Consider the following 12,429-nt stretch of genomic DNA (forward strand, 5'->3'; position numbering starts at 1 on the left):
TGAAATCTTTAGAACATTTTGTTATTAGGACTTCAAAAATTGTATTCGTGGATTATTCTTGGATTATTTTTGGATTTGATTCTTAAAACCGTAAGTTCATATTTTTTTCACTTTTACAGAATTTTCAAGGGAAATAAAAAAAAATATTCATAGCTTGTTGTTTTCACTCTTTCTTGTGTTACTGTCTATTCGAGTCTTAATACGTGACATAAGAATATATATATATATATATATATATATATATATATATATATATATATATATATATATATATATATATATATATGTTGCGTTACACATTTAGCGATTCCATATGATGTGTGCGTACGTCAAATGAAACGACCGCTATCAGCTTAAAATCATTGTTTGTCATTTACTTTCAATGGAAACCATAGAGTTGAGTAAGTAAAACTGTTTTTTTTATAACTTTTATTTCAATGTACGCATCGTAGATACAAACTTTTCTTGTAGTAATGCCAATTAAACGTGCTTTTTGAATCGTTGTTATTTATGTGAGAATTGAATCGACGAATCAGTTCATGCGAATGCAGACACAGAGTCTATCGTCAAACTTGCTCTTCCCTGTTACTGGCACCACTTCAGCAGACATCATGGCGTGCACTTGCATTTAGCATCTTTAATATAGGTCTCGCTATTGCAGAACTGCATGTTACAGTCTGGAAAAGAAGTTAATAATAAAAACATTCTCTTGCTCCCGTATATCAGTGCTTGTCCTCAAACTTGTGTATATGTATGTATGTATGGATGGATGGATGGATGGATGGATGGATGGATGCATGCATGCATGCATGTATGTATGTATGTATGTATGTATGTATGTATGTACGTGATTATGGATGGATGGATGCATGCATGCATGCATTTATGAGCCGTGGTGACAGATAGTTTACGCAAAGGACTCCTGATTGAATGATAGAAGTGGGCAGGTTCGATTCCCCCAAATGATCTATTATACAAAGTGTTTTATAAGCTTGTGTGTAGATCACATGTACCCTTCCCTTAAAAATTTTACAAATTTGTTTTATATAACCAGCTTTCCCCTCCCCACAAACCCGACACCCCACCCTCTCTCATTCAGACACAGACACACACAAAGACACATACACACATAACCACACATATGCAATCTGTTCTTAAAATGTTATTTGTTTAAACCAAGATACGTAAGTAAACTTCTAATTTAAAGTACATCTACTTTCACGTTGACGTCTTCCTCTAAAAGAAAGGATTCTGTTGATAGTATCGAGACAAAAGTGGGGAGAATTCTTACCGCAGAATCCATTATTACAATTACTTGGACAGTCCGCACACTTTGCTCCCGTTTTCCATGGATATTGTACGTCCCAGCTGTATTGACTAAACACAGGATAAAAAGGATACGTTGAAACCGCATACTAAATTACAAAAAGGATTGATGGTTTCATGTTTATGGACAGTAAACCAATGAAAGCGAACACAAGGACAATTAGCAGCTTAATGTATTTTTGTAATACTAATATTAAAGATAATCCCACTTTTTAAGTTCTAGTTGATAAATTTATAGATACACAAATGACGGACTCATCATTACCACATCAGTATAAAGTTTATTTTTCTGTCAAAATACCTCTAAAGTTCTCTAAATTTCGATAAATCTGCTTATCTACTTGACACTTGACTATATATAGTTCTATTCATATACATAGCAATATATATATATATATATATATATATATATATATATATATATATATATATATATATATATATATATATATATAAGAGAAAACACAAAACACAAGAAATCTGCCATCGTTGAGACTTACCCGTATGCGTAGTTACAGACGTAAAGTTTAAAACCGAGGCATTCCTTATATCCACAACCAACCGCTTGTGTTTTCCAGAGCATCAGCTGTGAAGAAAGATTGCAAAGAGGGCGTTTAAATGTTTTCCATTTTCCTAGTTTGCAGTGTAAACAGTTTTTACATGCTGTTGCCCACACATTTATTATATGAAAAAAATAAGGATTGCGTATATAAAAAGAAATATTCTGAACACTGGATGCATAATTTGATCCCATTTAGACAGCCAGCAAATCAAGTAATATGTATGAAAGTTTTATTCTACAATCTTCTCCCCTGATGTAGGTTCCTCTGCAGAGTGGATTGCGGTATATTTAAAAAAAAAATATTTCCAAACCGACGATACACGGCCTGATCTTAACACTGGATGCATACATTGATCAAACCAAGACAGATAGTTTCATTCCAAATCAAGTAAGATTTAGGAAAGTTTTATTCAACAATCTTTTCCCATGAAGTAGTTTTCTCTGCTGAGTGGTCACCTCCAGACAGAGGCCTCATCATCGTGGACGTATTTCGTTTCTTTCATTCCTCTCCCTCATGTGAGTGGATGTTTTTTTAGGTGATTAGCAGTGTGCAATATTTTATCGTAAAAAGATGAACAAGTAGTTTTATTTATGTAACGGAGGGGAGATAACCATTCAAAGCATCTTCAGACGTATAGTCTGTGGGATCATGCATGCATTGGCATCAGGCATGCATTGGATTTCAACTGTGTGGATTGCATGTTTATGGTATTTCGTTTTGGGGGACTTTTATTGTAGCTTTAACAATTTGAGTCATATCGCTACAGTGTCTGCAGTGCAGCAATTTATAGTGATGTCTAGGATCGGGGCATCATACCGCCGACATGTGGTATTATGTCCCACCCGGTCACAGCATACTGACACCAGGACGACCAATCCTAATGCTAACCTCTTAATGCTGAATGCCAAGCGAGGCAGCTGCTAGTACACTTTTTACAAATGTTCGGTATGACTCGGCCGGGGCTTGTATCTCCCGCATCCGAGACGGATGCTCTAAACATTTAGACAATGGGGGTGGTCGTATTGAATGCAATCAGATACAGTCCGAACAAGGCGAGAATAACTATCAAAATAAATATTGTCTGTCTTTGTTCGTTCAAAAGCTATATTCTTCACAAGTAAATAATCAATAGAAAATATGTCTAAGATATATGGCAAGTTACTGATATCAAAACTTAGAAGCATTTCATCGATAAATTCCCAATCTTGCAATCCTACATCATACGGTGTTAGAATGATTTTGGTTTGTGCTTTCAGTCTGAGCTAATCGACAACATAATATGTGGTCGATGTGTATGGAAAAATCAATGCCGCTTTGACCATGAATTGAAACTTCAGTTTCTTTATCTGCGTTACACCGTTTTCACAAACCATACTAACAGTAAAATTAAAGGTGACTACTTACCTCGTGTGGGACGTTTTCGCTTCCTTTGTCAATAAGTAGGAACATGGACCCATTCTAACAAGCGTTTGTTGTTAGGTTTTGACATCGACATTAAATACGATTTTAATTTTTCCATTTATGTTGTATATGATATAATCTTCATAATATATGAAGATTCCATATAAAAGAACTTCATTATCATATAAGATAGGCACCGTCATTTGATAATCCTATTAAGAATGGTTGGATTAATATAGAAGATTCGCACTGTGATTAGATTGACTTTCACTTACCTGCGTATAGTGAGCCACTGCCGATCCATTTGTGGAGCCAACACCCATTTTGAAATTTTGCTTTTCAGATGCCCATAAATTGATAATATACTGAAAGTTTTTTCCTCCCGTATAGTATGCTATATTCTGACCAACATATACCCCGGGTAATTCTGAAATATGAATCATTTTATAAAGGTTGCCTAACTTGAACAGAATTATGTGTGTGTGTGTGTGTGTGTGTGTGTGTGTGTGTGTGCTTTCTTCCCTTGGTCATTATTAGAAAGTGGACTGTGGTTATGTTTGCCATTTAAAGCGATACAATAAGGAAATTTTTAAAAAATTAATATAGGACGCAAGATAAGCATGCTATAATGGAAAATACACAAATTGTCAGTTTATAAAAATAAAATATATTTACCTCGCAATGCTCGATCAGGGGCTGTGTCATGTTGAAAAACACATTTATTGGCGTGTATCTGAGCCTTGGCGGCGATACCATCGTGATATCTCTGTAACACATGACACCATTCATAAAAATAAAGAATACAATTGCAGTATGTTTTCTTCTATATCAAATTTTGTAAAATAAAATTGCTAAACGCTTTTAACTTGTTTTCTTATTATTATATGTTTTGACATTATACATATCTTCGGCACTGAAAACGTAGCATTTGACAGCTGCAATACTATTTCCTATAACTTTTTTCCTACTATATTTGCACTAAACAAAAAGCAATACTTTTCTAAAATCTAAAATTTTAATTTATACTTCATGCTTTCACAAAAATTAAGCACATGAGATGTATTGTAGTGTACGTTTCTTTCTGATTCTATCTCTGTCGGTCACACCAACAAGCATCGAAGCCAAACTAATCCAAGCCCAGCTTCGTTCAAATGGTCATGTCAACCGCATGGGTAAAAAAAATCTAAAAGTTTAATTTATACTTCATGGTTTCAGAAAAATTAAGCAGAGGCGATGTACTGCAATTTGCATTTCTTTCTGATTCTATCTCTGTGGGTCACGCCGGCATAAACAATAATCAGATTCCAATGATTTCGGTAGAAGAAATACATATTTTAAATATTGCTTACATGGTGTGGTTCAATATATTTTCAAGGCATATTAGTCATTCGGACTACAAGTTTTGAATATAGGTGGCCAAAACGAAAACGAAAGTATCAATAAGAACCCTGTATAGAGAAAGATACAGGAAGGAAGACAGACGTATGAACAGACAGATAAAGTTTATTACCATTTTCATCATTTTGGAGGCTTGGACCTAGGATCTGTATGTGTCATGTACACTTGCAATCAAGGTCTTGTCAGCATGGGTCACTTAAGTCACGGCTGAAAATAAATGTGTAAATCATATTTAAGACATATGTTGTAGAGTAGCAAATATATTTGTAAATTACACTGTATATAAATTATACATGCCATTAAGGTTTTAATAAAATAAAACTTCTGCCGCAGAGAGTTACTACAGGGGAAAAGTAACTATAAGTGACGTGAATTCCAATGCGGAAATGCGGTAACGGATAGACGATAGGACTGACACAGTGGCGGACAATATCCAACACACACGCATGTACAGAGACCTCACCAGAAAATTATTTGTATTTGTTTGTTTATTCATTTATTACACTTCATTAACTAACCTAACTCGTATGTTATTTATAGTGGTTAATTATGTATATTTTTTCTAAGGAAGGTACTGGCATGCTGACCTTTTCTTGTTAGAAGTATAAAGGAAAGAGACGGGTACTTTAGTTAACCTTTTTTTCTAATTGTCTTTTTTATACGGCAATAAATAGTTTCATATATATATATATATATATATATATATATATATATATATATATATATATATATATATATATAATTGCAAACGAAATTATGCAATTCTTAATATATGCTCCATGAAATGATGTACAACTTTTGGGAAACTTTTATTACATTAAATATCATTATCTTATGTAAGTACTAAGGTGATTATCTACATTTAAAAATGTATTGATCATCTAATTACAATAACGCTTATGTCATTGCTACAACACGCTACTGTGCCCTATGTTGTCCCTTTCCCTCTCAAAATAAAAAACTGTACAACCTCGCACGTTTTCTGATTGTCGTTGTGGTATTACTACGTTGTGAGTTTGTAATCAAATGTATTTCTTGTTTCAGTTATTGCTTGATAAATATATACTATTATTAATATGTCACCGACAAACGGAATTTACGAAGCATACAAAATTGAGGATAAAACTCTAATGTACACTGAGATTCCATACTCGACAATAATTTAATATACAGCCATCAAAAGGAAAAATTGCAACTTTATCAATCTAGCATCACATATTTATTTAGCCAGTAAAATAAACATTATTTTGTTTTTTCGACAGAAATCAAACTCATAGGAAAAATTAACTCCTGCTCTTTGTCATTACCGACGATTAAGACATGCGTTTTGTACATTCACATGTAGATTGCTCACCAAATGTTCTTTAACATAGTTTTCATGCCCACAACACACACGTACCTTAAACGCTGGTCAGAGAGAATATTTATATTAAAGAGAGAGAGAGAGAGAGAGAGAATCAGAGATAAATAGTTTTATTTTCCTTTTGATATGCCGAATTGATTAAATATGCTGAATGTATCAATTATAGTCATAATCTTTGAATAAAAACCTTTTGCATATACAGTATCTATACGGTGAAGCCAATATGTTTTCTGTAATAAACGCTAAATTTAAGAATTAAAGAGGTCATTTGGTATGAATCAAACATCTTGTATTTTTGTGGGAGCTGTCGTTACAGTGGTATTACAACAGCGGACTAACAAAAGAACGGACAGAATACCCATGCTAAATCTACGTCATTTCATACACATGAACAAATATAACAGAATGTTACGTCCGAAGCAAACTTACAACCCTCTAATGGAATTTTCACTTCCTATACGAATGCATATGAAGGATGTTGTTACCAATTTTCTGGTTATGATAATTTATGAAAATCGTAGTAGAACAGAATATTGTAAAAAAAATAACACAGGGCTAATGCACACTATTTAGCGTGAGAATTAACTGAATTTAACTTTAATTTATTCACCTGAACGAACTAATGTCCCTACCTAAATGGCATGGATACGCCAGTAACAAGGTAAAGTTATTAACATAAACAACCCTCTCTTAATCTCGCTCTACTTACTAACTTGTAGACCAACAAATAAAAGAAACTCGTTATATTTAGCACCTTGTTATCTTGCTATCAACACAAAGGAACTAATTCCACTTACCAACGTATAGATCAACATCCAAACAAATCGAAACTCATTCTACCTACAACATTTCACGCCAACTCTTAGAAATTCATTATACCTATGCTGTATGCGAACTACCAGAGTAAAGATACATAATGTTCATGCAAACTAGTAGGCCAACTACCAGAACAAAGTAACTCATTTTACGTATCAATTTTTAAGATCGCAAATAACGTTTATTTTACCTACTAACTTGTATGCCAACTTCCAGAGCCAAGAAATCATTCTAATCACAAAACGAAGGCCATCTACACGAACAAAGAAACTCATTCTACATGCCAGTCATTTAGAAGTTAAGCTTTCATCATCCCTGGTTATCATAACTTTACTTTTCTTGCTCAGTCTTAGTTCTTGCTCAACGTATTTTATAACCATTTCAGCTAGCCACAAATACAGAAAGCATCTCTTTGTAGAAAAAAACCATTGATATACGTTCGCTTCCTGCCTTGACATAAATTCACACAAAGGTAAACGCAAAAAGGAGTAAATAAAACAATTGCAAACAATAATGTTATCAGAGTACTTACCGAATTATAGACAGTTCAATAAAACGCTCAGAGGTAGAAGTCGGATTACATAACAACTTTAAACCTGCTTTGCTTGAATTCTAGTTAATTAGCTGACAATCATAAAGGAATCAACATCAACTTAATAAACTTACTGACTCGACAGACAGCCATCAGCGCTAAAGCTATCAGTATTTTCCCAACCATGACTTGATACTAAGTAGATCCAACTCTCGTAGACGGGAAAATGGGCTTGCAATAGAGTTCAGTGATGACCTGCTGGCTAATTGGTCTGTACTAAAAGGACGGGCAAACTTACATCCACTCTGAATCCCAATGTTGCAGGATCTGCAATGGTTTCTATACCTTAGTTTTCATAACATCATATTCGCTATTCTGTTGTCTTTACACGCATTACTTTTTTTCAAAAATTAACATTTTGATCGATTCTAATAATCATGCTCTTCATTACACACTTAAATATGTATTGAAACGTAAATGTTGTCATTACTTCTATTATAGTTTATAGCATATGACGAGAATTCAAAACATTAAAGGAGAACGTATTGTTGGTAAAATGTAGTTAGACAAGAAAATAGAGTATTCTGTTATTATCTAATCATAATTAGTCTTACAATAGCAAACATATTCGGAAAATCATTGAATTGGCGCAAGAGTCTTCATTTAAGACACATACAGAATATGATAATTGACCACAGGTAGCAGACAATTATAGTCTGGTCTGGTACTACTACATGTACTGAATAAAAACCATATTTCAGTTTTTACACTCTGATTGCTTGAGAACTGATGAATCACAAATCAACATGTTCTACCAAAGAGGAGGAATCCACGTTAAAACTGGAAAACAAAATACTGAAGTGTGTCCCAAAATAACAAATCTGAATCAGGTCATGCGTGTCTGCACATTCATAATTTGGAGAAAATTGAATTTCATGGCCAGTCAAGTGACAGAAAATGATCTTTACCTCAAACAGTGTATCTGCCAAATGGGATGGATCACATAGCATGTGTATTCACTATTTGGTGTCCTCAGACCGAGCACATACAAAAATTTAAATATCATTTCAAGGCTGGCACACCCTATTACCCAGAGGAAATAAAATATAACCCTTTCATTAACGCATTATTGAATACGTCAACCTTTCTAAATGATAGAATGGGAGAGATTGCTCACACTTTTTTTATTATAATTTTTATTTTGCAGGTTAGGTAAAATTGTTATTTAAAATAATTTCCTTATTGACATGTTTTATTTCTTTAAGTTACTTCCACTGATTAACTGATGATATATATCACAAAGAACATTAACAATGTCTGAGTTAATTTTAGATTTGGTATGTATCGTTCAGTTCATTCTGAGCTTCATAACTGCGTTCGGCTCATTAATCAGATCGTTGTGATAATCGGAATGCCTCGTACCTTTCCCCGTATTTAGATTGATTCTGGAAGAGGTTAGGTTCTCGCAATATCGTGCTTTCATTAAGTCAACCCGCTAAGGAATCCTTATGTAATGCGAAGCAGAACATTACAATTTAAAACTGCCGCTCCGGTGCCCTAGTGGTTAGAGCGTTCGGTTCGGATGCGGTAGGTCGCGGGTTCGAACCTCGGCCGAGTCATACAAAAGACTTACAAAAATAGTACTAACAGCTGCCTCGCTTGGCGCTCAGCATTAAAGACTTAGCGTTAGGACTGGTCGGCCAGGTGTCTGAATAATATGACTAGGTGGGACATCATGTTACATGTCTGCGACATGATGCCCTGGTGCTCGACATCACCATCAACTGCCACAATGCAAACAGGGTAGTCATATTACTGAAAAAACTGTTAAATCTACGTTAAACATCCAAATCAAGCTCTATTTAAAACATGCCGATCTGCTGACCAGGAAGCCTACTGTAGGTATATGTCAGACTTGCATGCATGAACAAGAGAGATTAATTTAAAGAAAGCATGATAGCGATTTTCAGAAAGATTTTCTGATTTAATTTCTTGAAGTATCTAGTCTTATAGCCAGTTTCACATGATAATAGTCCTCGTCGTGAACTATTTTCCGCTTTAATATATTTGTATTGCAGATTCAATCTACCCTTGTCACTTATTTATTTAATGTACCGAAAGCGTTGAAAGGTATGTCAACTAACCGTACCAGTCAAATAATTTAAATACCTGTGTATGCATGTATATGTATATATATATATATATATATATATATATATATATATATATATATATATATATATATATATTAGTAAATTCAAAGTAAAAAAGCAACATGAGGTTATTTGAACAAATAAGAAAAACAAGTACTTACAATATTCCGTGACATTAAAGGTAGGAGCATAGTTACCATCTATTTATATAATCTTTGAATACTACGTCATTGAAAATCTACCAGTATTCTAATTTGAAAGGTAATGAATGCACCGATTACTGGACGATAGCTAGACTGGCTTCCACCAATCCATTTAAGATTTTCCGCTTTCATTCATAGGTAATTGTTCAAGCTAATCGCATGTTCTTGACAAGGTTCGTATGAAATTCCGTAATATCCTATCCCTGTCAGTCATTTTGGTGCTCACATGATTATGAACACATTTTGCTCGACATTCGTGTGTAAATGATAAAAGTTTTAAACTGTAAATGAAATGTTTCTTTTGTATTTTGAAGGCGAATTTGTATTAGATCAACTTTATCTTCATTTATTGCTTGATCAAACCAGTTCATAATGGTTTGATAAATATATTGATTTGTACGCCAACTATGATAAGAATTCATAATTCAAAATAAAAGAGTGACACATAAAATGAAAATACTCTCTTGCACTCGAAAACAAATTTTATATTTTGAAGATTTACGATACAAAGCCAGTTCCAGCTGGTTTTTTAAACTTGCGGTATTATGTCTACCGCTGTTGCTTTTACAGAAATATCACATCCATTAACACTGCAAACCTTGTATTCCTTGAACTCTCGTAAATGCTCTGGAACATGAGGATTGATTTCAGGATGGCTTCGTGAGAATCATATGAAATGCAAATAAAGATCGTTCTTAGACAAGCATTACTCGTTGCTAGATGCCGTTGAAGTTGATACTAGTAATAATGAACAACTTGTTGGAGGTGTTAACTTAATTAGTGACTTCATTTATATCTCTGAGGCTCTTTTACACAACAGCTCATAAAAAGAAATAGGTAAAACCTAAAATTATAAGATATAATAAAATGCTTTGACATAAATATCAGTATCACAAATACCTAACTACATGTTACACATTGTCATTTACACATTTACATACACATATGCATGTTACACAATCACACGCACAATACTATCGTACTTTCTAAACCTACCCAGCCTTAATAACAGTCTTAATATAAAATGCAAATTCCCTTTCTTAAATCTATAGCTAATACTTACAGAGTCAAGTTACATTCAGTGTCAGTGTGTTAAGAAATTTTCTATCCTTAATTTTGATGCTGTAAGACTGTGTAATCTTTCCATGAATTTCCTTTGTTACCTTTAATTTGACACATATAAAACATTCGACAATATTCTATACTTTCCAAACACGATTGCATTTTCTTATTTTTACAATCGTATTCAATAAAACATTTTTTCGCATCTTGACCGACAGTCTATTCAGAACGACTCAATTGCTCTAATTTTAAAATGAAACATTTTAAAGGACACTGCAGCAGTCTGTAAGAGAATTGTATGTATGTTAGAAAATTTATATAGAAAATAGGTAGCAAAACAAATTAGACGAATCACTGAGATGATAGTGCAAATGAGCGCTGATCCAGAAAGTGTATTTCGTATTAATATCTTGTTGACAGGATCCCTGACAAGTCCATTGGTACACTCTACGTGTGTGTATGCATACGCAGATAGAAGAAAACTAATATATATGATAATGATGATAATTACAACGGATTCTTGGATGCGTTTAAATGCTTCCACTGTGGGAATGTGGGTCAGTTCCCTTTCTTCCACTTGGGAATAGGTGTGTTTAATTGCCGGACTGTACCCTTCCCCAACCAAACTAATTTGGGAGTGACATGGAACGACATACATAAAAGCCTTTGGTAATTGGTAAATGAAGATGCGGCTTTACAGCTCTGCTTAATTCCATTTGCTGCAAAATAATGAAACGTTTCGCATAAATTTCAGAACTAGGAATGAACTGGTCTGCTAGGAATTCTTACGTTATCACAATAGTTTTGAATAGTTGACAATAGTTGCGAGACAAAATTATCGTCCAAAGATAACTTTCTATTTCCATTGAATAATCCCAATAAATGTTTTCTCTCAAATTATCTAACTACGAAATAATATACATCTGCAGACTTTATATTCCAACAATAATACAAGAAATAAGAATGAGAAAACAGGCCAGTCTGAGCTACTTATGTTCAGGCGAAAAGTTAACATGCACTTACTGTTACCACTGTTTACTTGACAAATCGCAAATTTCCAACATCGTAAAAGAACTCACATAATTTAACCCACCAATGGGACTAACTTAATTGTTTTAAGATATCACCTGTCCGACCTGTCCAATGGGAAAACTCCGAATCTTTCAACATATTTACTAACAATTTTATTATTAGTAACTTTCAACACATACGTAAGCATCTAATGTTATTATAAATCTTATGCAATTTTACCTTCTTTAGTATGTTAAAATAAACCATATTCACGTACACCAAATCCTGCTATAGTTAATCAGTATAATTAACAGTCAATGAATAAAAAAAATAAAAAAATTAGACAAAATTATGTACCAGGAGTTACAGAAAATATAGATATACATAACAATATTATACCAAACAATCAGAGTTAGGTTTCATCATCAAATATTTTGAAATCACCCGCGATCCGTAAAAAAGTGAAATATCTCAGTCAATCTATGAAATATCAAGACATCTGACGCTTTGATTAAAAGTTAGTAAGCTGTATGGTCTCCACACAATTCTTTATTGGTGTACATTTGAAACTGATAATTTTATGCGTGGAATATCCTTAAAA

The 12,429-nt window shown here is 33.6% G+C and overlaps 1 protein-coding gene across 2 annotated transcripts; it reads right to left on the reverse strand.

Annotated features, from left to right (window-relative positions):
• Window positions 1-353: 353 nt before the first annotated feature.
• Window positions 354-4,895, reverse strand: LOC149795403 (cysteine-rich venom protein ophanin-like). Of its 2 annotated transcripts, XM_089964091.1 has the most exons (5): window positions 4,801-4,895; window positions 3,966-4,056; window positions 1,827-1,912; window positions 1,292-1,377; window positions 354-677 (listed from the first exon to the last, which is right to left on the reverse strand). In XM_089964091.1, the coding sequence occupies exons 2-5, from the start codon at window positions 4,044-4,046 to the stop codon at window positions 610-612; spliced, it is 321 nt and encodes a 106-aa protein (XP_089820217.1). In that variant the 5' UTR covers window positions 4,047-4,056; window positions 4,801-4,895; the 3' UTR covers window positions 354-609. The 2 variants fall into 2 exon arrangements, with proteins under 2 accessions (XP_089820217.1, XP_089820215.1); XM_089964089.1 differs by lacking the exons at window positions 3,966-4,056; window positions 4,801-4,895 and adding an exon at window positions 3,566-3,735 and having other exon boundaries at window positions 357-677.
• Between the last annotated feature and the right edge of the window lie 7,534 nt (window positions 4,896-12,429).

This window comes from Sinohyriopsis cumingii, chromosome 7, assembly GCF_028554795.1.
Source record: "Sinohyriopsis cumingii isolate HCF-2022 chromosome 7, ASM2855479v2, whole genome shotgun sequence".
Lineage (NCBI taxonomy): Eukaryota > Metazoa > Mollusca > Bivalvia > Unionida > Unionidae > Sinohyriopsis > Sinohyriopsis cumingii.